This window comes from Aspergillus luchuensis, chromosome 2 (assembly GCF_016861625.1).
Source record: "Aspergillus luchuensis IFO 4308 DNA, chromosome 2, nearly complete sequence".
NCBI lineage: Eukaryota > Fungi > Ascomycota > Eurotiomycetes > Eurotiales > Aspergillaceae > Aspergillus > Aspergillus luchuensis.
The window spans coordinates 1,764,339-1,790,071 of record NC_054850.1 but is presented as its reverse complement, the minus strand read 5'-3'; the positions used below and the strand labels follow the sequence as shown (position 1 = coordinate 1,790,071).

Genomic DNA, 25,733 nt, shown 5'->3' with positions numbered 1-25,733 from the left:
AAGACATACCAGATTTGACCTTATATTCTGCGTTGGTTAGCTTAAATCTGGAAGAGAATATGAACAGAAGGTAGAATAACACACCAAGGAGGCTACCTGTTATTGTCGAAGGTGCTGCGAACTTTCCAATCCTCTGGCAACCTACGCCGCAGACCAGGGGGGTGCTTTCTGAAAGTATTCACAGACCTCAGGTATGCTGGGAGGGATGAAGACGCGAGTGTGTAATCTCGAATGTTGGTCTCAGAGGGATTCACAAGGGGAGAGAAGAGGGTTTGAGTAGGAAGTATACAAGCAAACACAGAGTAAGCGAGAGGGGAGTGAATGGCAGCAGAAGCAAATTCTGGCACGCGTAGTGAATGAAAGGCCCAGTGAAAACCAGAAACTTGCATTAATGGTAGGGAAAGACACATTCTACCCATCACTTAGCCCCAATAGTGCCATCAGTCTGAGATGATGTACAAGGTTGCTTTTGATTTGGTTAATATCAGTGCCAGCTTACCGAATTATAGGAATGCTATAGGCATAGAATGCCATGAAGGACCTGATATATTCAACCCCTCTCCTTCATTTTTAGTAGTGTCATCTTAGAAAAACCAGACCAGTACACCTTCTCTGGGAAATTTTGCAGATGAAAAAAGAAACAAAAGTATTTGCAGACAGTCATACTGTACTAGAGAAATGCATCGATGGATGTGGGCGAAGCGAGACTCACCATCTCGGCCGGTCAGTGGAGTGTGTACTTACGAATGACACCCTACAACTTGCGCCGAGTATACTTCATATCACGGGATATCCCTGATAGGTGCATCCGCAACTAGATTCGAGCAGGGAAGCTTGTGCGAATCCACGTGAACATGAAGAGTGATGAAACTAAACCGAAGAGTCAACATCTCCAAGTCACGAAACTGGACCTGACGCTAGTATTCAAAGCTAATTGCGAAATTGTGTCCAGGACCCGGTGACATTTGATGCCTAACTAAGGTGACATGAAGTTACAGTAAAGATGGTCTTCACAACATATTCAGCACAGTTGAACCATACCCACGAGTCACCGGGGTATGAGACATGATGGGCAGATGACCAAATGGCAGATACGGCAGAACACTTGAGATGACCAGGTACTCCGATTAGCCCCTCCGATTTTTAGCTTGCAAAATATCGACCGGTTTAGCTCGATAAACACAACGATGCGTTTTTCTGGTATTCACATTTTCCGGAAGGCTTATGTAGCCTTATACGTCCGATACCGGAGAGGGTCAAACTCGAAGACCGATGAAATTTGCATCCAGCCAACGTACAAATGGGAGGAATTTGAAGAATGTGGAAATGCATTTGCCTAGACATGTCATATCGCCGGGGTTATATTACGAAGCCGTAGGTCAGAAGACCCTTATGACCCATGAGAACACTTCAAGGCACATGACAGCCCACAGCTATGGTCTTGGCAGGCACGGATATTTGACAGTATGAGAAGTATAGCCATATCGGCGTTTAATAATCAATGTTTGGGGTTCCGATGTTCATTCCAGTTCGAGGGACCCTGCAGGATGTCTGATGTCTGCGAAAGGTCAGGTACAGGCGCCCCTCCCCCTGAGTGGGGCTCGTACTGTGTGTCCTCAGAGGTATGCTCGTAGATATATTGATATAAAGCAACCGAAGTTAATTAAGATGACTATACGCGATACACGGTCATCGAGGGTAAACCTATCGCTGAGCTTGTCCTCAAGCCGGAACTCAATTGCAGCTGACTCCACAGAGTAGGGGGTGTGCTAAAGCAAGTGGAGACAGAGAGGGACTCCATCAGAGGTGAAACACAACAAGACTCATGTGGCAGAAGATCGCTTAGGACTTGAGGATCATCTCTCTTCCAGTATTATATCTTACTCGGTCGATTGTATCACCCCTCCTCAAAAAGTTACTGAGTCTTAGCTTGCCGTAAGGCGAAGGGGGGAAAAGCTGTCATACCTCACAAGCTAGGATTGATTGCATCATGACAACCGCAAGGCTGATCCTGCAATCGTGTCCCAATGAAATGCTTCAAGGGAGCGATGATCAAGCGAGTAAAAATCGTAAGCGGAGAAACATGATGGAGGAGACTGATTGGATCTTCAAGAATATTGGCGAACGCAGGACATGCCTACGTGGTAGGAGAAGCTTTCCCGCGCTGGATCCTACAGCTGAGGTCATGCTGCCGAGATTATCTCTTAACCAGCAATGATCGCTGCTAGGAGTTTGCGCGTCAAGCCCGCGATCATCTTTGGAGAGCTCCGCAGCCTTAGCAGACTAAGAGGGGAAACACCCTGGCCGGTGGGTCACGGGCTGGGGTTTGCGCTACGGAGTGCGTACACCCTGTTGAACATCTCAAAAGTATGAAAGTACGTGCTTCTAGAAAAAGATTTGATTTGATCGCTTGTTATGCTAACCAGCCACAGTCAACAACGAATGATCGGTGGCTTTGGTCGAGGGGAGAGCATGCTGAGCAATAGTAGGCGTCTTATAAACGGGGCAAATCCTGATTTACCGCCTGAGTTAAGGTTACATAACCTGCAGCATCATGAATAAAGTTGATGCTCTCTGTTCAACCCTGTCTGATAAGAGCAAATGCCGCAGCCACTTTAGATGAGGCTAGAATTGCGGATAGCTGCTCTGCAGTGTCCCCAGCATCGCACTAAATAAGACACAGGAAGAAGGACCCTTGCTAATTGATTTACTTTGCTCGGATAGCAGGGTACCGACAAACGACTGACGATACGTACCAACGCAGCAACCCCAGCCGCTTATAATTTTAGATTCGAACTAAACAAGTTCTTATTCTTAGCCTCGGACCTTAGCAGGGGTATAGGCTTTCGGAACTATTCCTGTCTCGATGGGCTTGGGCCGAGCTGCAACTGGAGATCCAGTCCGATCATTCAGGGTGAAATATGGACATTTAGGGTATTCCGGTTATTTATAGTGTGAGAGAAGTCAAGTTGGGAAACAAGGAGCACAGCGGACCATCTATTAGTTGCTAAAAGATGCAAGTCGCAGTCTAGTATTCAGTAAAGCTACTACCCGCCAAGATCATCTGATGCCGTGTGGCACGGCGGGCCTGTGGCAGTGCGCCAGTGGATTATTGACTCCCGAACCATTCCTCTTTCTGACTGTCGCCTTGCATTCTTCCGTCCATAAGGGACAAGGGACACGACGACGCCTTTCCTTTCTACATCCACCTCCATTCATCCATCCAATCGTACCATGATATATCTAGTCTAGTACTTCGCATTACGAGGGTCAGTCTAAGTTTTCTTCTGGCTGCTAGATAAGAGACCAGCGGGTACGATGACTGGTTAGGCTGCACTTGGCGTGATACGTTTTCTCCTCTCCTCACCTCGTGGGTGAGAAACATGGGTTGATGAGCAGAGGCAAAAACAAAGGACGACCGGTGGAATTGGCTGGGAAGTGGCAGTCGCAATTAAGACATGCAGGACTGTGTTTCTATATTTGGCGAGATGGTGGGATGCAACCATAGGACTGACTTCTTATTTTGATTCACGGCATGAGCTGATTGGAGGCAGTGCTAGGAGTCAGTTACGCGGGGGGCGTGCTTTTTTAGTGGGATAGACTGGATAATCCACCCGGCCATCCATGGGTTGCTCGGATGGCTGACTGACTGACCCGGTTGGGGCTTGTCCACGGGGGAGAATGACAGTAAATACTTTACTTAATACTACCACATAGGTGTCCATTACTTAGTTACTTACTTCTTTTCTGATGACTGTTATTTATTTTTATTTCATTATGAATATTACTATAGTGTCATTTTATTAGGACTGTTTCTCTTTGATTACTAGCAAATTCGGTTCGCCTGTTCTATCTACTAGCGACCCATTTATTGTCAATTTCATCTCTTGCAGCAAGCCAGGCAACAAGTAATATCCCGGGTATTACCCCGTACTTCGTTAGTTGACCTGCAGTTATTTCTTATGATCCATGCCGATCTCATTGGAATGACTTTGGAGGAGATTCAAGCAGCAGGGGCAGGGGATCGGAGTTTTAAAAAAACAGAAGAAGAAAAGAAAAGGGCAGCAAAAAGGGAATGCGAGACTGGTGGCCCGTCCGTCTGGGACCATCTTTAGTCTAAAGGAGGCACATTAGTTTCAAGTTCGATTTGTAGCCACATGCGATGACGCCAGCCGCCAGGCAGACAAGCCGGGCCAGAACCACTTTTGCGGTACCGTAACACACCACACACACCATAACTTACCCAGTATTGACCCGCAGGTCCATCCAGCATGACGGATGGGTATCTGCGGCTTCGTCTTCACTCTCTTCCCTCTCCCCGTCACTTGCTATACACTGTTAGTTACTACGAGAATATTCTATTCTATGTGACATCTACTTCTTACTTGCAGTCTCTCCATTCGGAATGTTAACAACCAAATAACAACAAATAACACCCCAGATCCACTCCTCCGTCAAATCTACCTCAAAGGAGGAAAGAGAAAACAACAAGCCGACCCTACTATAAGTCCGGTAACACTTGTTACACTCACAACATTCAAGACCCACGCCTTAGGCTGGGTAAGTAAGTTGATCGTCCTTCAACGCTCGTCGGCTTGTGCTTCCTTTCACTGATCCTCTATGCTTCCTTCTGTCCAGCTTTGCCCTTTTTCTCCCTCATTTTATTCCCTGTCTGTCGCCTCACTCGCTCTATCTATATTTTCTCTCTCCCCCTGCCTCTCCTTTCCTTCACTTTCCGACTCATTCCCTTCCGCTTTCTCCGCCATCGAAACCTGAGACATCAAGTGGCCTAGTCAGGCGCTTGCAAAGCTGACTTTGCGCCATCATCCGCCATCTTGGCACTTGTTCCAGCATTGCCGCGGTCTTATTTGCCCTTCCGCTCCTGTCTTTCGTTTGGGCGCCTCCCCCCAGTCCCACCGGAAACTTGATGGAATCAAACTTCCTGATCTAGTATTGGCGGGTCCGGACACATTGTCGCTATCTCCGTGCGGAGGAGCTGGACTCAGTACTACACACTTCTTTCTTCTTCTTCTGCTTCGCCGACTCTTTCGCCTCTCGTTCTCTCCCCATTTATTCCCGTAGCGGCACTACTCGGCCCCAACCCTTCCGCGCAGTCTGCATGTTCGTTGTGTAACACAAATCCTACTTTTTCGAGTGAGCTGGAAGCCGGTCTTCTTCAGTTCTATTGTCTCTTTGGGCTAAAATCCCAGTTTGGCCATCATGGGTCGCTCGCGTGGTAGGTCATTAGCATATCCTCTTATACTTCCCATACAAAATGCAGATGAAGGTTATTGACACCCCTTGCGCTCCCAGTGCTTTCTCTTATGTCGGTTTTCGGGGGATCGTCCCGTAAAGACAACCTCAGCCAGCATCACCGGACATCGTCGGCCTCGCTCACACTGAACAATCCTCCGCGAAGAGTAGACACACCTTCTTCGGATACCCCCTCGCCTCTCGATGCTTCACCGATAAGCGGGACTCCACATGTCGAACGACGGGTAACATCGCGGCCGGAGTCGACGCTGTTCTCTCACAATCCTCCGCTGCTGGAGTTCTCGCAGGATACCCCTCCAGAGCTCCAACCAATATTTGGATATCTGAACAGCCATGCCAACAAGCTATACCACGAAGGATATTTCCTTAAGTTGAATGATCTGGACATTCGTGGGTATCCCGAGAGCTTGTTATCGTCCAATGTCGTACTAATAACAGTATATCGCAGATGGCCGTCCCTGTGCTGATCGCCAATGGGTGGAATGCTATGCGCAGCTTGTCGGGACCGCTCTTTCGTTATGGGATGCCGCAGCGCTGGACGCCGCAGAAGAGTCGGAAGACGTCTGCCCTACTTTCATTAACCTGGCTGATGCTTCAATAAAGATGGTAAGATGATGCAATCTCGGATGTTGCAGCTCTTGATTCTGATTATTAACTGTCGCTGGTCTAGCTTGAGACTCTGCCAACGAGAAACCAAGGAGCGCAGTCCCTGAAGAACATCTTGAGTATATGTTCCGCTGGTCAAAATAGATACCTTTTGCATTTCAATTCCTTCCACTCTCTGACGCAGTGGACCGCAGCCATACGACTCGCTTTGTTCGAACACACGTCCTTATATGAGGCATATACGGGTTCGATCATTGCGGGCAAGGGTAAAGGTCTCAACAGTATCAAAACCATTCTGGATCGCCACCGTTACAAACACGAGGATTGGGCCCGCGTGAGATTCGGGGCAGGCACGCCCTGGAGACGGTGCTGGTTTGTTATCACGCCTCCGAATGAGAAGGAATTCCAGAAAGCGCAGAAGTCAATAAAGAAGAAGTCGGCGTATGATCGAGCACCCCGACTGATAACTGGCGACATCAAATTCTATGATACGAAGAAGACCAAGAAAGCGAGGCCTATTGCGACCATCACGGATGCATACGCCGCTTACGCCATCTATCCCCAGTCGAGGGCGTTGATCGAACAGTCGACCCTGGTCAAGATCGAAGGAAAGATTACGGTTCACTCACAAACAGAGTCGACAACCGACGGGTTTGTCTTCGTCATGCCCGAAGTCCATCCAGCGGTTTCTGGGTTTGAGATGATGCTCCGGTTTCTCGTCCCTACATTTGACACGTTTAACCTTTATGGGCGGCCCACTCGTCTTATTGCCGCCACCAACCATATCAAGAGCATTATGTTTGCCTTTCCGAACCAAAGGCGCTATGGCTATCTTGATATTTTGGATATCTCCAGTCTCATGCAGACACCAGGAAGTCAGGATTGGAGCGAGGCGGAATGGAGACAGCAACTCAAGGAGGCTACAGCGCGTCGCATGGCGGCTGCTGGAAGCAGGACGAGCAGCATCTCTGCAAGTAAGCCACGCTTCAGGTCCACAATGCCGAACAGACAATCCAACGGCCGCGCCATGACGCATCAACGCAACTGCACTTCCCCGGTGAACCGGCTAGATTCTAACCAGTCCAACGATGCTGTTGCGCCTGGTGCCCCCAGTGATGTTTCCATCTCTCCAATTCATCATAGTAGGGGCTCTTCGGACACGGCTGGATTTGCTTCCATCAGAAGACAAGCGCAAGCCGCTGAAGCATCCCCAGCATCCTCCGATCAGGAACTTGTGGCACGTGGCAGTGAGCGCCCAGGTACTAGCGGGGTAGACGACCACAGAAGCACTGGGAGCGGCAGGAATCAGCAGCTCGACCCCGACGATGAGCCGCTTGGACAACACTTCCGTTCAACCTCCCCTCCATCTCCTGTAGTCCTGCCACCGGCCTTCACACACGCACCGGGAGAAATGCCCGCAATGCGACCTCAGCCTTCACCGGATTTGAGAAAAGCGACTAATAGGATGTCTGACGCCACTTTGACACAGCTTCTCGCTGCCTCTGGAAGCATGAATCTACTTGGCGCTTCTTTCCCTTCCGGCAGCCATGAAACGATCAAGGAGTCCAACCAACCTAGTCCGCTAACACCTCACACTAGCTCTGATCAGCAGGGTGCGCCATCGCTCTTATCAGATACAAGCGAGAAGAGAGCTACTCTCCAGGAACAAGGGCCACCAACGCCTGAAGATCGTCCAAGTAACTTCGGCCCGCCGCTCACTTTGCCGAAGAGAGCAAGTCTTCGTTTAGATACAACAAAGGCCGTGAAACGGAAGCCTCTGCCTGCGCATCAGATCCGAGAATCCGATGCCGCAAGTGTTGCAGGAGAGCCTAGCTACGAGGACCTGCGCCATACTGTTGATGAAGAGGTCCTGAACTGGGTCGGCTCCCGCCAATTCTCGCTCACTTCTCCTGATAAAGAGAGCCACCAAGATGAGGAAAGCATATATGATGACGCGTCTGCAACTTCTCCCGATTATGCCAGTACTCGGGGGTCTATCTACAGCAAGCGCTCGGTTAGGTCAGTCACTAGGCCCAGAATGGGAGTCATGAAAACCGTGGGATCTGGTCCCCCGAGACAAGACTTGGTCATCGGTGATGCACATTACACCGTTGACGAACCGAAACTGGAACCCAGTGCCGATATCCCCAGCATCGACTTTGGGCCGACCTTAACTTATCTACCTACGACTGGGCGTCCCAGTACGGGCGATACTCTGAAGAAATCCACACACCAGAGGAGCGACTCAAACTCAACAGAAAAGCAGTTCTCTTATCAGGCAGAACGACAGCATTCAAGGTCTCCGAGTAATAACATGATGTGGCAGCCGGGTATGACTGCACCCCGTCCGACCACTCCAGGCAGGCTTACAGCGGAGCAATTCGTGCAACAACGATCAGCCCCAAGTCCCCCAATCGCCACCCATAACCGAACTCTTTCCTCTACACCACCGCCCCCTCGCCCTGCTTCCGGGGACTGGACTAATAATTCTCGGCCCCAATCGCACTTGTCTGGCAATCGAGATGCACCGCCTCGCCCACGTTCCCGCGGCGCCAATAGCATCATGAACTACAATGAACTGTCGTCTCATCTTTCAGCTCGTGAACAGGAACACGTAGCTCGTATGACTGGTGCGCCTCTACTCGACATATCCAATCTCAACAAAGCCCAGCCGACCCCGGTAAACCCCATGGGTCTGGTGGGAGCGATTGATGCTCGTGAGCGCGAGAAGAAAACCATCCGTGAAGGCCTGTCCAACCAAATGGTACAGCATGCGATCGTGCAACGCCAGCAAAATTGGCAACAACAGCAGATGGCTTCCAACGCTTCCGCAGCTGCCTACAATCCGGGCAGTCACTATAGTCTTTACAATATGCCCACGGCGAGCCGCACGTGGGATGCCCTCAACCAGCCATACCGGCCAGATGAACCCCGGCGCCAGTCTTGGTACGGACAATTCGCATCACAGCAGGCGCAAACTCCTCCTATCTACCAGCAAAACCCACCTTATGGCCAACATCCAGGCTACTCTGGTAATGCTAGCACCCTGCATTACTAAACCTGTCATTTTCATCCCCTCCTTCACATCCCATCTCCTTATGTCTATCCTACTTCAACTTCCTCTCCTTTGCGTAAATTCACGATCTAAACCCTTCTTTGCTTTACTTCACTTTGCATTGGCCCCGTGAGCTTTCTCTACATATTAGAGTTAGACGTTTCAACGCCTCAAGGCTACCTGCTCTATATTTTGGACTTGATTGGGTGAAAGCGATCATTTTCATTGGGTTTACGGAGTATCTTCGGGAATGTTCCTTGTTTTGTCTTGTAAGCATGGCATAGTCAGGTAGTATTTATTGCTTTTTTAAAGAGTGCAGTTGCACTCCTGGCATTGGGTGGCCATATCTCTTCCTCAAATCAAGAATCATATTTTTTTTCTGCCTCAAGCAGGTGCTCAACAAACAATTCAAAGGATATTTAAGTAGAACGGATTGACCCGACCAATGAACGTATATTATAGTCCCTTGTTCATGGGATCCCTTCAAAATCCCAATACTAACAATGATCTTAGGGCACAAGGGTACTAAGTCGTACTAGTAGTCAACCAGAACCAATCAAATGCAACAACAACTGGAGCTAGTACTCTGCTTAGTGTAGTGGCGTTTACGAAGGACCAACATCCTAGCAACTTATCAATTAAATCAATCCAATACACTGTCTGTAGGTAGGTACTAATGCATATGCAATGGCAAGAACTCGCGTGGCTGTTATACGTGCTATGTGTCTTATGGGAACAAAAACAAGTAAACCAAAATAATAGTACCAATGATATGAGAGGCAAAAAAAATAGGTGTATCAATGAGTTTTCCCCCGACCAAGATCAAAATGGATCAAAATGCAAGCAATGTAGGTGAGTAATAAATGTAACGCCTGAACTTCCGGAGTTCTCCCTTTCGTCCGTCCTTTCTTGCTCTTTCGCTCCCCCTGTCTTTCTGTCTGTCTTCTTGCCCCTATACTCCATACAACGCTCTCCATGGGGTCTGTTTGTTTTCTTTTCTGTTTTACTTTGTGTTTGTATTTTCGTTTCTGTTTAGTAGGTTGTGACTTTGGCTGTTCTGTTTACTTTTTCAATTCTTTTAGGATTTTTGCTTGCTCTACGCTCAGTTCGAGTGGAGCTTCTTCATCCTGCTGACACCCTCGTAGAGACCACGGTCTAGGGCTGCCGCGACGGTCAGGGTACCACCGATGATGGCGCACACGCCAGTCAAGAAACCGGTGAAGGTCTTGGGACGGGCCTCCCGGTTGATGACCTTCATGGGGGAGATGTCGTAGTTGACGAAGACTCCTGGAATGCCGTTGGCGGCGTGCAGACGCTCCTTGTGGCCTTCGTCGGAGGCGTCTCCGCCCATCAGCGAGCGCTTGTGCGAGGTCACAGAGTACTGGTGTGTCTCGATGCTGCCCTCAGCACCGTAGGCAATTCCGTGGGAGCCAAGAGGGGCCTGGTCGTACGCGGAGTGGATGGAGGACGAGAACAACGGATCCCAACCCAGGGGAAGATAAGAGGTCGACACCACCTTGACGAAGTACATGTAGTTGTAGCCGGGCTCGTTTGTCTCCTGCTTGGTGTTGTCCAGAGGGTTGGTGTGGTGGTGGTCAGTCCATTGCCAGCGATCAGAGAGCTCGTCGGGAAGTTGAGGTCCAAACCGCAGCTGGTGGATCTCGTGAGTCATGGTGTGTCTCTCAGATTCGGGCAATTCGGCGTCGAAGAAGGTTGCGAGGTCGTGGACGTGCATGTTTCCGCTGGTGAAACTGCGACCCGGAGCAATGTGGAAGTTACCGACCACCTTGTTCACACGGAGGACACCCTCAAGGCGGCAGCCCTCACGGCGTTGCGCATCGATGCGCTCCGCGTAGCCCTCAAGCTCGCACTGCTCAACGTTCTCGCCCTTTCCGAATGCCCACTGTTGCTGTGCATAGGCCTCACGGACTTCGTCGCAGGTGTTGCAGCATCCAGGTTTGCTTGCACCGGCAGGAGCAGTCGCGCCGTAACATTCACCGCAGTAATCAGGGTCGAGATGCTTGGCGCTCTCATCCTTGGAGTGACTAGGAAAGTTTATAGTTAGCAGTGCAACTGGTATTGGCAGGAGCCGGTTTGGAGTTGCAACTTACAGCTCAAGGGCCTTAACGTCGATGACGCGGCCTCCTTCTGCGGCAGAAGTAAGGCGCACCTTGTTGATACCGTGGACAACACCGGTCTGTTGCTCGCCAGAGACATCCATGACGTCCAGAGTCAGGAGCTCACAGGGAAGACGGGGGAAGGTTATGTTCAGGTGAATCTCCATCTTCTCGCCTGTTCGAAGGGTTCATCAGCAATCAAGTCGTGACTGGCCGTCCAGCAATCACTAAGCTATCATACCTCTTGACTTATCTACCACCAGTTCGGGCATAACAACCACCCGCCTGTAATCCACCCATTCACCCCACACAAGCCACAGGATGACCAGCAACGAGGCTATGGTGATGACACCTCCGGAGGTGGTACGGACGCGCGCATCCTCCACTGTTTTAGCAAAGGCATCTAGCCTTGTGAAACGCGATTTCGCCGGCATTTCTCTAATTGATCGACATGAATACGAAGGAGTGTTTGGGGATATAGACAAAGGAGCGTTGGTCCGACTAAAGACCAGCTAGTGCCCGCGGGAATGAAGCCTGTTGGAGAGAACCGTATGTAAGCTGAATAGTTCGAGGAAGGATCAATGAATGCAGAGGATTGAAGACGGGGGCAACCTTACGCGAACCAAGTCGGATAAAAAGATTGGACAAGCACGGGAAGTCGCGATTTGCGCACGACTGAGGACGATCAACAAGCAGACAGTCCTTGGGGAAACAGGCCGATGGAAGCTCCAGCTGTCCTGTTGATGAAGCGGAGAAACAGCCACTCCTCCGATGGATGCTACTACCAGATCGGGACTAGCCGCGTAATAACCTCTGTCCACTTTGGTGCATCGGTATTGTGTATTACCGTCCGTGCCAAAGGACAGACTACAGCCTCTGATTGGTCAATCGCCTTGTGCCTGGTGCACAATCACGTGGAGGGCCTGCGCCCGGCCGCCCACGTGACTCTGCACAGCTTCGCGGGCACTGCTTTTGGTGGTTCAACGTCACTTTTTCTGCGCTGACTCCGTCTTCTTACTTCTCTTCTTCCCCTCTCATAACACTCCTCCCCCACATCGAGGTTCGCGGTTGCTTAACTTGAACCGTCCTCGACCTCTCACAAGTATCGCATCGGGTAATTCTCTCGCTACTTCGCATTTTCCTCCTTCCTACAAACCTCTTCGAGTCGATCGTTGTATGTCTATTGATCCGATCTCGAACTACTAAAGGCGAGCAGCGCTCGTTTCGCCTCCACAACACTCAACGTCTACCATCCCCTCCTTCGCCCTATCTCCTCATACGAAAGAATACTACGAAAACTAGCGCCTCTGTCAACATGAAGGGCGGAAAAGGTTCTCGCGGTCGCTCGGGGGGTTCGGATCGTGGAGGCATTCGCAAGCGGGGTGCTGCGACACGGGTCGATCGAGAAGGTGATCTGATGATGGACGCTGGCTCTGCACGAAACCGTGGAAAGAAGGGTCGTGGCGATTCTGGCCGGTCGCAGGCAGCGAACAAAGCCATGGATGCGATCCAAAAGGCCATCTCCAGTAACTCAGACACTCAAGCGAACATCCGACAAGGAGGACGGGGAAGTGGTCTGGAACAGGTTATTGTTCGTGGCTGGAAGCAAAGCAAAGCAGCTTCCAACCGTGACGGCGGTCTCGAATCCCTCATCGCCTTCCTCGAGAAAAAACTCAGCCCACCCGACTCGAAAGCTGGCACACGCGCAAGGATTACAAAGGTATGTGCAACACCAGAACTGGCGGTCACCGACATCAATTATCAGCTTCGTCCTCTCCGATGTGCTCTCGTTTGCAGGGGTGGTGCGTTCAGAACGACGATCGGCACTTTCTTAGTCTCTCCTGGCGTTTGTTCTTTTGGATGAATGGCGCGGCTCGCAAGGTCCCTTATGCCTTACTAACGTTCATTAGTCGCGGGTTGAAGGCGACGCTCTTATCGTCTCTATTCGGCCAGAGTTGTTGGAAAGGATGCTTCAGCTCAATGGGTTTAGTTTTGCAGGTGCCCCTCTTACCACCGAAAAGTATGATCCGTCTACTGGCGGACTATTGGACCAGCCTATGCTGTCTGCTATGGCACAAAATGGCGGCACATCCTCTGCTGCCGAGACCAAGGCGAAAATGACGACAATTCTCGGCAAGCGCTACACCCAGCAAACAAAGTTACTCGATCTTTCGAAGTTGGGAACCGATCCGGATCTGTTGGCTATGGGAATCTTTGGCAGCACCTCTACCGAGTCAAAATTCTTCCCGGCACTGATGAAGGTTTGGGAGCTGAATTTCGACAATGCCACGGCGCGCCGAGAGGCAGTGGAGAGTGTCAGTCTCGCTCATAACCAGCTTGCCAACATCACAGCTGTGACGACACTAGCATCGACGATTCCCGACCTGAAAAATCTGGACCTATCCAACAATGAATTCAAAGATGCGCAGTCCTTGATTGGATGGCGCTGGAAATTCCGAAACCTCGAATTTCTCGACCTATCAAACACTCCTTTCAGCGCCGACCCTACTTTCAAGGATACCATGCTGAAGTGGTATCCCAAGCTCCGGTTCCTAAATAATGTCGAAGTCCGCACCGCAGAAGAAATAGCGGCGCAGAAGAAGACTCCGATCCCAGTGCAGCCACCACACTTCCAGGACGACTCTCAGATCGCAGAGAACTTCGTACGGGCTTTCTTCGCGGGCTACGACAACGACCGAAGCGGCATTCTCAGCAGTGTCTACGACAACCACACTACGTTCACTCTCAATGTGAACACATCGGCTCCCAGGGCCCAACAAACAGAAACAGCGCCCTGGGATGCGTATATTAAGAAAAGCAGAAACCTTCTCAAGATCAGCCATCTCCCTGCACGCATGTCTAGGGCATATACCGGCGCGGAGAAGATACGCGAGTTGTGGACTAGTCTTCCGGCGACAAGACATCCTGACATTGCGACGCACCCGGAAGAATGGCTTATCGAGTGCTACCCCATCCCAGGTCTTCCTGATATTTCTGGACAGAGCTCCACGGGTGTTGGTGGTCTTCTCATCATGGTGCACGGAAAGTTCGACGAGATAAACGGGGCCAAGGTTGAAACGCGCAGTTTCGATCGAACATTCATCATCGGGCCCGGTGGTGGTATGGGCGGAATTAGGGTCGTCAGTGATCTTCTCTGCTTGCGAGCCTATGGTGGACACGAGGCATGGATTCCAGAGGTCCCACCAGCCGTTCCCCAAGCAGCACCTCCAGCAGCTGCGGCTGCACCCGCAGCGCCCGCGGCACCTGCAGCACTACCAGTAGCTATTCCGGGTGCCCCCGAAGGCTACGGCATGCCGGCCCCTGGGAAAGCAGACACACAAGTCCAACAAGAGCAGCTAGTACTTCAGATGAGCTCTAATACTCGGATGACCCTTCAGTACTCTGAGATGGCTTTGTCTGGAAACGGCTGGAATATGGAGGCTGCACTGAAGAACTTTGAGGAACTTAAGGTGAGTCTAGAGTGTGTTCTTCACTTACGACCATGCGCTAATAAGCTTTTGCAGGCGCAGGGAACACTGCCTCCGGATGCTTTTCTACCCGCGGCAGTGTAATTTGACCAAGGAGGGAAGGGCCAATTACTAAAACAAAAAAATGAAAAAGAAAAACGAGGAAGAAGAAGATATACCAAATGAACGAGGAACAACTTCTCGAGCGATTCTCCTCCAGACTTGGTCTGGTCTTCGCATCCCCGGCTTTCGTCGGGAGGTTCCTGGTGGTGTTTGATCGGAGTCGACTGTCTCTTTATTTGTGATTTGCTGATGCATGGCTTGGGCGAATGGCTTCGGAGCTCGTTACAATTGCTTTAATTTTCCTTCGATGTATACTAAAAGACCACGATGATTTTCATGTCCATATAGACGAGACCTGCGGTACAAGGGGTGGTTCAATCAAACCAGAAACCTAGGTTCGATTCTGGGGGCAATGACTTCCAGGTCGATGCCACTTGACCTATCCATCTATCTCTCTGAATAGCTTGTAGAATTGACCCTCCTAGAAAAATTCAAACGTAGGATTATCATGCGCCTGTCCTGTTTCCGACGAACAGACAAGAGGCGATGACGAGGCCCGGCGGCGCGGGCAAAGCGCTAAGACTAAGAGCTGCCCGTGACTGACTGATTGACGGAGCCGGGCTGAGTTGTCGCCAACTTCCCGACCTGCGGCTCCGGCATCAACACCCTCCCCCGCGGTCCTTACAGCTTGTCGTTTTCGGGTTCTTTTCACTCCTTTGGTAGCCTTCGCTCTTGGGTTTATGTTTACATGTTGAATTGGCGGATGCCCCCTAGCTGGCATTGCAGCATGTGTCTGGCGTTGACGCTCAGGAGCTAATGGAATGTCCGCCACTACCACCACCCCCGGCCAAATGTCCTCCAACGGGGAGGGCCCCCTCGATCCTTTGGACGCAGGTGAGGGCTGCCATTGACGACATACCTCATCGGGGAGCTTGCTAATAGATCCAATCTCACAGCGGACTACGATCCGATCGACCACTTGAACTCAATCTTTTCCCACCCCTCCACCTTGTCGTCGGTGTCCCAGGTCTCCCAGTCCCTCCGCGAATATGAGGATGAGCTCGACAACGATATCGGCGCACTGGTCGAAGACCAGGTCACTTCCAATGCGGAGAGTGTCGAGCGCGTCCAGGCCGCCAAGGCCGACTTGACGGAGCTGTTCAAGAAGATTGACGATGTGCGCGACCGCGCGTCCAGGACAGAGCTGGCCATTACGGAGATGACGGCGGATATCAAGCAGCTGGACAATGCGAAGAAGAACCTCACGCTGTCGATGACGGTCCTGAAGAGACTGCAGATGCTAACGACAGCCTACGACCAATTACGTTCTCTGGGCCGGACGCGGCAGTACCGCGACTGTGCTCAGCTGCTACAGGCGGTCATACAGCTGATGGCGCATTTCAAGTCGTATCGCTCGATCGATCAGATTGCGCTGCTCAGTCGGAACGTTGCGGATATACAACGGGAGCTTCTGGAGCAAGTCTGCGAGGACTTCGAGTTGACCTTCGCGAAAGGGGAAGTCGGCCAAAAGAGGCACGTGCTCTCGGAGGGCTGCTTGGTTATGGATGCGCTTGGCGATCATGCAAAGTCCAGGTTGGTGACCTGGTATTGCAACTTCCAGCTACGTGAATACCGCCAGGTTTTTAGGAACAACGAAGAGGCCGGGTCACTGGACAATATCTCACGGCGGTATGCCTGGTTCAGGCGGATTTTGAAGAACTACGATGAGGAATATGCGCCCATCTTTCCTGCCTCCTGGAGGGTCAACGAAATCCTGGCGAATGTTTTCTGCGAAGGTACGCGGGAGGACTTCAAGGGCATTCTCTCCCGATCGGTGCGCAATGGCCAGACCATTGATGTCAACCTGCTACTGTCCTGTCTACAAGAGACGCTGGACTTTGAGCATTCCCTTGAACGGCGGTTTGTCAGTCCATCTCGGCCTTCGACGGATACGTTCGCCTCGAGTGAGGCACCAGTCTTTGGTCAAGCCATCTCAGAGGCGTTCGAGCCCTACCTGAGCGTCTGGGTTGAGGCCCAGGACAAGCAGCTGGCTGCGCTTATCCCTAAATACCGCCAACAACCCGCGAAGCCAGCGGATGAAGAATTTGACTCGCACATTGTTATATCCTCTTCCACCGACCTTTTCACGTTCTACCGGCATTCGTTGCAGCAGTGCGCGAAGCTATCTACTGGCGCTAGCCTTGCGGAGCTTGCGAAGGTATTCGCGAAGTATCTCGATCAGTATGCACAGGTCCTGCTCTATTACATCAGTGAAAGGCCTACGGGTCACACCCCCTCGAAGGTACCAGGTACCGAGGAACTTATCCTAGTGCTCAACACTGCGGACTATTGCTATACGACCTGCAATCAATTAGAGGAAAAGATCAAGGGTAGGCTCGACAAAAACCTCAAACAGTCGGTGGACCTACAAAGTCAAGCGGACTCGTTCATGGGCATTGCTTCTGCAGCTGTTCGAGGACTGGTACGTAAGGTCGAGATTGACCTGGAGCCCTGCTGGCGGGAGATGCGCAACACACCCTGGAACCGGCTGGAGGGCGTAAGCGATCAAAGCTCCTATGTCGGCGAGCTAATGTCCAAGACGCAGACAAGATGCTCTGAATTGTTGCAGCTGCTGCATAAGCAACAGTATGCCCGCGCATTTGCAGACCATGTGGTGGAGCTGATATCGAACGTGTTCATTGCGACTGTCTTCCAGTGCAAGCCGATCGCGGAGACCGGTGCAGAGCAGGTGGGTTCACTGTCTCAGCTGATATTTCAACGTTCATTGGAACTAACAGATGATATCAGATGCTTCTGGATGCCTACACCCTCAAGACTGGCCTCTCGTCGCTCCTCCCCAGCCCCGCGCCAGCGGGTTTCGTAAAGCGCGTCAACGCCAGCTTCGCGAAGATCGAAGCCCTCCTCAAGACTCTCCAAGTTCAACCGTCTCCTCCTGAGGCCCTCGTCCAGGCCTACCTGGTCCACATCGCCGACCAAAACAACGCCAACTTCCGCAAGATCCTCGACATCAAGGGCATTCGCAGTCGCCAGGAACAAAACCACCTCTTAGAACTCTTCCAAATCCATCGAGCATCTGATCGCTACGCAGCGAACCTCCAGCAGAGCAACCCCATCTTGTCCGCCATGCAGGCCTCCGCGACACCATCCTCCGGCACCGTCTCGCAGGGTCTCGGTCTCGGCACTGCTGCAGCATCCATCGGCGCCTCCACCCGCTTCGACCCTACCATGCTCGGGTCCGCCATCATCTCCGCCGCCAAAGACGGTGTAGATCGATTCGGGACGCCAATGAGCTCAGTCAACACGACTAACCTGACCCCAGGTGGTGGCGCCATATCCGGCGCCTTGACCAGCCCGGCCTCTACTCCTGGACCGTTGGGGCAAACACAAACGCAGGGCGGAGAAAGCACCACCGCCGCAGGCAACCTGAACGAGAATCTGAAGAACATTGGAAAATTCTTCCGTCGGGATCTGGGTGGATTCGGAGGCAGGTTTGGACGGGGTGGTGATGATGGCAATTGATACTACTACTACTATTTTATGTATATTTTACAACCGTCTTAGCGAATAGCATATATCCTGTGTATTGGCCATCGATTTGTATTATATCACCCATTATGTTTAATTTATTGTAGCTCTGTCTTATACTATCGTATGAAAATTAATTACATATAGGCAGTATACTAATGGTCAGTACATAATTCCGATTCAACATCATTTACCACTTCCACCACCTATCCCCGGCACCGACTACCACTCGAACATAAACAACAGCCGCGCAGTTACTAAGTAGTACATACACTACGTAATTTATCATGATCCCAACTAACTACTACTAACTCAATATACATTTAACTCCCACGGGAAACCACAATAAATCCCAGTCCCTAACAGCCGAATAAAAACCATACCAAACTTTTTTAGTTTTCATTCCAAACTCTCATCCCTTCCCTAACTAACTAGTATCCCACCAACAACCCCTGCGGGAAATCAGGGAATATCAAGCCAATTTCCCTCCCCGCTGACATAACAACATGTCTTCATGGTGTAGTTGGTTATCACGTGGGTCTCATATCACATTCTTGAATATGACTAGGAAACATCTCAATTTCCTGGATATCCCAAGGCCGGGAGTTCGAACCTCCCTGAGGACATTGCTTTCTGCTTTTTGGTTTTGTGGTTTCGTTGTGGAGGGGTGTGGTGGTGGTGGTGGGGTGGGGGGTGTTTTTGCGGGCCGAGATATGTGGGTAAATACTACGAAGTAAATTATGTCGGACTGTGTTGGGTGTCCGGGATTAATTTTCCTTGTCCTATCTTTTTTTTTTTTTCCCCTTTTTCATTCTTATTCTGGTATTGAGGGCGAGAATTGGGAGGTAAGGCGAAGGAGGTAGGACGTTGTCTTTGCTGTTTAGTATCGGTGAGATTGAAGGCATAGCCATAAGATTACTCTATACCGCTACATGGAGGTCTGAACCCAGAAGCATGATATACCCAAGCCGTGCTGTGTAGTCTATAAACTAAGAAACGCTCAACCCTCCGACATGTTTCCCCGGAGTCAAGGAGAAAAGGAATTGACTCATATAACATCGTCTCTCATCCACTCATCAAACCCCAGAGGCCCCCATTCCCAATGAAAGAAACAGGAAAAAGAGAACATTATAGCATGGGAAACCACTGCGTGATGGTGGTGAGGATGGTGGAAAACGCATCCAACGAAAAGAAAAGAAATCTCCATCTCATCTCCCGAATCTTAGTGCAAACGCCATCGCAGAAATAAGTCATCGCACGAACATAACAGAACCGAGCAGTACCGGGGCCGAAACCCCTCACATGGTATCATAAGCGAATTTCATCAAGCCCCAGCACAACATCATCACTCCTCATCTAAACTCCCCCGTTTACTGCGATGCGCACTGCACACGCTCAGCGCCAGGAGGAACATCATCGTCATCCTCGTCCATGGAGTTGGCGGCACCGTGTGCGCGAGCCTGAGAGGTCTCGCTGCCATCGATGTCCTCCAGCTCGAAGTCCTCGATCATGGCGTCCTGCGGGGGTTGGGTCTGCTCCATGCGAGGAGGCAGGACCTGCTCGAGCAACTCGAGGTTCTTGAGCTGATCCTTCTCGGGGAACTTCACATCGAATTGGATGTAGAGGTTACCGAAGTCGTGGTGGCGGTAGGAAGGCATACCCTGGCCCTTGATAACCTTGATAGCACCTGCAGAGAGAACGTTAGACTGATGCGCCGAGGTCGAGGTTGGAGAGGGGAAGCACATACCAGGAGTGATGACCTCGCCTGGAGCGACGGTCACGGTCAACCACCGGTCATCAAGATGCTCAATGTTGATGGTACCACCGCCAAGAGCAGTGAGCAGGTCGATCTCGGCCTGGTAGAAGAGGTCGTCGTCCTTGCGCTGGAAGCGAGGGTGGGGCTTCTGCTCAATCTCGAAAACGACGTCGCCGGGCAGAACACCGGGCATTTGGTCACCCTCGCCGCGGAACTCAATCTTGTGGCCGTTCTTCACACCACGGTCAACGTGGACGTGGAGAACCTTGCGCTCCACGGTGGTCTTCTTGCCGTTACAGCGCTTGCAGCGGTCCTTCTCACGGATGATCTCACCCTCGCCATTGCAGTCGGGGCAAACGGTCTGGAATCGCTGGATCATGGGACCCATCTGGCGCATCATGGTCTTCATACCGGAACCATTGCAGCCGGTACACGACTTGACAGCACCCTCCTTACCACCGCGACCATCACAACCCGGGCAGATGACGGACTTCTGAAGGGCCAGCTTCGAGACCTTACCGCGGTAGATATCCTCGAGGTTGACCTTGTGAACGTGATGAATGGTACGAGCCTTCTTGGGGCCCTGGTCACGCATGCCACCACCGAACATGCCGCCGAAACCACCACCGCCGCCGAAGAACTGAGCGAAAAGGTCCTCGGCGCCCATACCACCGCCAGCACCGCCATGCTCAAGACCCTCCTCACCAAGCTGGTCGTAAAGGCTACGCTTCTGGGGGTCGGAGAGGGTTTCGTAAGCGTGAGACAATTCCTTGAACTTCTCAGCGGCTTCGGGGTTGTTTGTGTTCTTGTCTATGAAGAAGTCGCGTTAGTACACACCCCTAGATATTTCGTGAAAAGTACCGCTCTCGCGTTTCAAATTCGTACTTACCAGGGTGGTACTTCAGAGCACCCTTCTTGTAGGCAGACTTCAGTTGGGCCTCAGAAGCCGTCGGGGGAACCTAACCGCCTCACCGTTAGTTTCTGTGAGATGCAAAACCAGCCAGGCTTGGCGAAAACCCAGAACATACCCCCAAGATATCGTAAAACTTAGTTTCCTTGACCATTGTGATCTGTGTCTAGAAGAGAAAAAAATCGGAAGAGGGAAGTTGGGCGACGAGGAGAAGCCGAGGGAAAATAAAGAAGAATCAAGAACTTTTCGGAGGGACGAAACGGAACAATCCGATCCTAGAAAACCTTACACCGGGGTATGGAACAGGTGAAACAAAGAGGGCACAAAACCAAGGAGTGTAGAGAAGTCCTTGAGAAAGAGGGAGGAGTTAAAGAGACGAGGGGAGAGGAGTCTCGAAGGCGTGAGGGGGACAAGTGAGAGGTGGAAGGAAGAAGGAAGAGTTGGAGAGAGAGAGAGAGAGAGAGGGTCCGTCCGGGTGATGATCAAAGCCAGGAGAGAGAGCCAGAGAAGAGAGAAAGCGGCGACAGGGCGGCGGCTGAGACACAGTGAGAGGGTATCGTATGTGTAATCAGATTACCAGGACCAGGCACCAATCGACCTTTGATTTGCCGCACGAGCGCAGTGAAGTCCCGCCAAGAATTTCGAGATTTGTGTATCAAATACCGGAGATACGATGGGGCGAAACTCCGGGAAGTATAGAAATGCTGGAGAAGATGAGCGACCGCGCTTCAACTGGCTGGGAATGGAGTTTAATAGAGGAATCTGAAAGGATCAGATCTTAACACGAAAGGAGAGATCGTCGGATGCTTTTGAACAAATTGTCATGACCACGATGACAACGTCTCAGGCTGAATGGAGTTGTTCTCTTTGCTTCGACAAGCCCCGTCACCCGCAGCCTTCATGGCCCGAGCGCTCCTTCCGACGGCTTCGATGCGATTCTGTGTCCTTCCACCGCTTTCGCAGCCTTTCCATCGCTGACAATCGCCCTGGTAATTACCGGTTCGTGACCGTGGAGAGAGCGTTGGTTGCATCCATTTTCTGGGTGTTTGCCCGAAAAGTTGTATGTATCACCAGGACTTTCCTTTCTATCTCATTCGATACTACTACAGCATGGAGGGGTGATCCTAAAGTAAGCTGGTCCTTTCCACAAGTCGGTAGTATGCGACAGGGTCTGCCTGGGTATTACAGTCCAATCATACACAGTTCACGAGGATCTTCACACTAAAGTACTAATTGCTGTGTATTGTTGTAGCATCCCTCCATCCACACTCACTCACTACTTAACACTCCCATCTTACATGTAAAAAATACCTACCCAGTATAATACAATGGGTAAAATCCAAAACAGAAAAGAAAGAAAAGGAAACTGCAAAATTAAACTTTGACGTAGCCGCCCGGATCTGCCTTGTCTCCAGGTCACAGATTCTTTTCTTTCTTTTGCCTCAGGCACCGGGATCGTGGCGGGCGGTGGCTGATTGTCGGCTTATCGATAAGGAGAAGAGGCGATTAGCCCAATGCGGAAGGAGGGGAAGAAAAAGCCTGTCGGGAATTTTCCCCACCTGGAGATTACAATTAGTTATTCTTCGCGATCGCCAATTGCCGGTGGGCTTCGGTTTAACTGGCAAATGCCCGGTACCATATACTCTACGGTTTCTTTGGCTGTAGAGGCAATTCATTGTCCCGGGTTACCAGACCACCAAGGAATAAAGTCAATTCTATGGTCTTCGCCATGACGGTGGAGCAAAGGTTCAGAGATTGATCTCTGCGATAAGAGGAGATACTACTAGTAGATAGTGAGTGGCATGGGGTTTGCGCGGGATAACCCCGAGTCTATCAGCCACTGCTCGTCTGATCTTGTAAACATATTAGATTGTGAATGAATGGTTGCAAGAAAAAGGGCATTAACATCCGGCTCTATAGATCTAGATGAGATGTCTCATATACAATCAACGGATACCACATTAAGTTATAGTTCTATACGAGACATGAAATGTCAAGCATCTGGCTTGCGCTTATGCATGTCGATCCCCAAGCACCCTCGAAAAAAGCACCTTATGCATGACCATAACCCAAGAAAGTCTATCACATGCACCCCTAATCAATGAATTTATTATCAAGTACGAATGTAATCAACAACCCCTATCTCAATGACAGCCACCTATCTCCCCTCTCATTATCATGGAGCTCCGCACGTCCAGCCCGATGCGGGTCAGTCCGGCAGTTAACCACACAGAGTTTGCTCCGGCTTGATGCTACCCCATCTTCTTTTTATCTATCTCTCTCCCATTACCCCTCCAATCGCTCTATATTCCATATTCCAAATTACTTTACATTAAACACAAACCATCATGGAGTCTGACGCCGGATTCATTGCTGCTGTGGAAGAAGCCAAGCAAGGCGCTGCTGAGGGTGGTGTGCCCATTGGAGCTTGTTTGGTCTCCAAGGATGGCAAGATTCTAGGCCGCGGTCACAATATGCGCGTTCAGAAGGGTAGTCCGGTGTTGCATGTTCGTTGATCCCATCCATTATCTATCTCTAGGCGGCATGCATCGTATGGTTTTCTGGTGCTAATCTCTACGGTCATAGGCTGAGATGTCCGCGCTCGAGAACTCCGGTCGTCTGCCCGCTTCGGCCTATGAGGGCGCTACTATGTACACTACCCTGTCGCCGTGCGACATGTGCACCGGTGCTTGCATCCTCTACAAGGTTAAGCGCGTTGTCGTGGGGGAGAACAAGAGCTTCATGGGTGGTGAGGACTACCTTAAGAGCCGCGGGAAGGAGGTTGTGGTTTTGGACAACGCAGAGTGTAAGCAGCTGATGGAGAAGTTTATGAAGGAGAAGCCGGAGCTTTGGTAGGTTTCCCATGCATCTCATTGGAATGGTCTAGATTTTTTGTTGGAACGTAAGCTGACTGTGAGACGTCTTTGCAGGAACGAGGACATTTCCGTCTGAGCTTTTGAATTTCGTGAAGGTGTCAACGATATTGCTGGCTAGGCTCTCATGTACATAATCAAGAATTGGAAGCTAGTTCTGGTCGCATTGAGCCTCAATTTACACCGTCAGACGGTGGATCTCCTCGAAGAAGAACTTGAGATCATCCGGGTTGACGAAAGGAGTCACACCTGTGTAACATTAGCATTGTAGCAATTCGCCCAGTTGCTGGAAGTGCTTACCGTGACCCAAGTTGGCAATCCAGCCTTGCTTGCCCTTTTCGAATCCCCGAACCATAGTCTCCACAGCCTCCGTGATAGCCTCGCGACCTCCATAGAGAACACCGGGGTCAGCGTTACCCTGGATCGTCACACGACCGTTGGCAATCCGTCTAGCCTCAGCGGGGTCATGCAGCCAGTCCAAGCCAACAACGTTGTAGCCCGACTCGCAGAGATCCTCAAGGCCGAACCACGCACCCTTCGCGAAGACAGTCATGGGAACAGGCTCCAGTCCCATCTCCTTCAGCTTCTTAGGCAGGTTCGCCGAAATGTGACGCAGGTAGGGAAGAGAGAACGACTTGAAAGCGGCCGGAGACAGCTCACCCGCCCAGGAGTCGAAGACCTGTACCAGCTGAGCACCAGCAGCAACCTGAAGCGCCAGGTATTCGACACAGATCTCGGCGATCTTCTGCAGGAGAGCCTGCGACTCCTTGGGGTACTTGTAGATCCACTTCTTCGACTGGACGAACAGTTTCGTGCCACCTCCCTCGACCATGTAGCACAGCAGAGTCCACGGGGCACCGCAAAAGCCGATCAACGGCACACGACCCTGCAGCTTGTGGCGGGTGAGGGTGATAGCTTTGTAGACGTAGTCGAGCTCCGACTTGACATCCACCTCCTTCTGCATCACTTTCTCGTACTGTCCGTCATCGGGCGACTGGAGCGGTTCGGGGAAATGGGGACCCTTCTTGTCGACCATCTCAACCTGCATTCCCATGGCCTGGGGAATGACCAGGATATCGGAGAAGATAATAGCGGCATCGATGAGTCCGGCGTAGCGGTCGATGGGCTGGAGCGTCAACGTCGATGCGACTTCGGGGTCGCGGCAGCATTCGAAAAAGTCGCGGCCAGCCTTGGCTTCATGATACTCTGGGAGGTAACGGCCAGCTATATAAGAAGCACAACATGGTCAGTTATCAGAGAGAATTAATTTCCTCAGTGTCGAAAGAGTGCAAAACGAGGAGTTTGTGGAGAGAGGCGTACCTTGCCGCATAACCCATATCGGAGGACGCTGGACTTTCTCGCCTGCAATGATATCAGTCCCATCTCTTCGAATATAATGGTTTGAGATCAAAATTACCCCTAGCTGCCCTCAGCAAGAGGTCGTTCTTCAATGGCTCGAATTGATGCTGCATTTTGATGTGGGATGTGGGAGTGATGGAGGGGACCTTGCGGAGGAGGGGCTTGCGACATGCAAGTCCTGCCACCGTTCGCGGCCTCGGGCCGGAACTCGTCCTCCGTGGCTCAGGTAAGCTTCAAACTGTTCGAAAGCCTGGAACATCTGCTTGATCTACGTCAATTGGAATATGTTACGCAATTCTAAATTATTATGCAGCGACGTGATGTTGCTTTCATTGTAATATGCTATATGTATTGAAAATATTCCTCCCACGCGCCCTGACAGCGGCGACCAATACAATGCCCATGACATCCTTCACAGCCAACAACCGCCTCATGTACTACGCTCTTCTAGCCGCTACTTGTACACAACCACAGAACAAGCCTCTGGGGTAATGAACAGCGCGACGGCCTTACGTCCGGGCTACATTTGATCTGCGAACCTGAGAAAGCTGTTAGCTATCGGACCATTAAAGGTAATGTGTGACAAATGGCAAATTGAATGAGATGGTGTCAGCAAAAAATTAGAGTGTTTGTTGTTGCTGTTTTTGTTCGTCAAAGCAAGTAGCTCTGGGTTAAAAATGTATCATCATATCACCGGGGAGTGGGCA

General features: G+C 51.0%; 7 protein-coding genes and 1 non-coding gene across 8 annotated transcripts; 5 read left to right on the top strand and 3 right to left on the bottom strand.

The window, feature by feature from the left end:
• Window positions 1-5,220: 5,220 nt before the first annotated feature.
• On the top strand, window positions 5,221-8,938 carry AKAW2_20572A (PH domain protein; the record flags this gene model as incomplete). Its single annotated transcript, XM_041685299.1, has 4 exons — window positions 5,221-5,236; window positions 5,314-5,664; window positions 5,723-5,880; window positions 5,945-8,938. 4 exons carry the CDS (start codon window positions 5,221-5,223, stop codon window positions 8,936-8,938), a joined length of 3,519 nt encoding a protein of 1,172 aa, XP_041539398.1.
• Window positions 8,939-10,037: 1,099 nt separating this feature from the next.
• AKAW2_20571S (retrograde cargo receptor ERV46) lies at window positions 10,038-11,486 on the bottom strand (the record flags this gene model as incomplete). The annotated part of the gene is made up of 3 exons (XM_041685298.1): window positions 10,038-10,980; window positions 11,047-11,227; window positions 11,294-11,486. 3 exons carry the CDS (start codon window positions 11,484-11,486, stop codon window positions 10,038-10,040), a joined length of 1,317 nt encoding a protein of 438 aa, XP_041539397.1.
• An 881-nt stretch (window positions 11,487-12,367) lies between these two features.
• Window positions 12,368-14,624, top strand: MEX67 (mRNA export factor mexA; the record flags this gene model as incomplete). Its single annotated transcript, XM_041685297.1, has 2 exons — window positions 12,368-12,772; window positions 12,963-14,624. 2 exons carry the CDS (start codon window positions 12,368-12,370, stop codon window positions 14,622-14,624), a joined length of 2,067 nt encoding a protein of 688 aa, XP_041539396.1.
• A 779-nt stretch (window positions 14,625-15,403) lies between these two features.
• On the top strand, window positions 15,404-18,122 carry VPS53 (putative GARP complex subunit Vps53; the record flags this gene model as incomplete). The annotated part of the gene is made up of 3 exons (XM_041685296.1): window positions 15,404-15,476; window positions 15,539-17,331; window positions 17,391-18,122. 3 exons carry the CDS (start codon window positions 15,404-15,406, stop codon window positions 18,120-18,122), a joined length of 2,598 nt encoding a protein of 865 aa, XP_041539395.1.
• A 514-nt stretch (window positions 18,123-18,636) lies between these two features.
• Window positions 18,637-18,754, top strand: AKAW2_t20014A. The gene has a single exon. It is a non-coding gene; the product is annotated as a tRNA-Met (tRNA).
• A 744-nt stretch (window positions 18,755-19,498) lies between these two features.
• On the bottom strand, window positions 19,499-20,948 carry YDJ1 (type I HSP40 co-chaperone YDJ1; the record flags this gene model as incomplete). The annotated part of the gene is made up of 3 exons (XM_041685295.1): window positions 19,499-20,694; window positions 20,774-20,843; window positions 20,913-20,948. The coding sequence occupies 3 exons, from the start codon at window positions 20,946-20,948 to the stop codon at window positions 19,499-19,501; spliced, it is 1,302 nt and encodes a 433-aa protein (XP_041539394.1).
• A 2,194-nt stretch (window positions 20,949-23,142) lies between these two features.
• On the top strand, window positions 23,143-23,746 carry FCY1 (cytosine deaminase; the record flags this gene model as incomplete). The annotated part of the gene is made up of 3 exons (XM_041685294.1): window positions 23,143-23,301; window positions 23,381-23,646; window positions 23,725-23,746. The coding sequence occupies 3 exons, from the start codon at window positions 23,143-23,145 to the stop codon at window positions 23,744-23,746; spliced, it is 447 nt and encodes a 148-aa protein (XP_041539393.1).
• Window positions 23,747-23,845: 99 nt separating this feature from the next.
• HEM12 (uroporphyrinogen decarboxylase HEM12) lies at window positions 23,846-25,139 on the bottom strand (the record flags this gene model as incomplete). Its single annotated transcript, XM_041685293.1, has 4 exons — window positions 23,846-23,916; window positions 23,968-24,891; window positions 24,988-25,029; window positions 25,085-25,139. 4 exons carry the CDS (start codon window positions 25,137-25,139, stop codon window positions 23,846-23,848), a joined length of 1,092 nt encoding a protein of 363 aa, XP_041539392.1.
• Window positions 25,140-25,733: the final 594 nt, after the last annotated feature.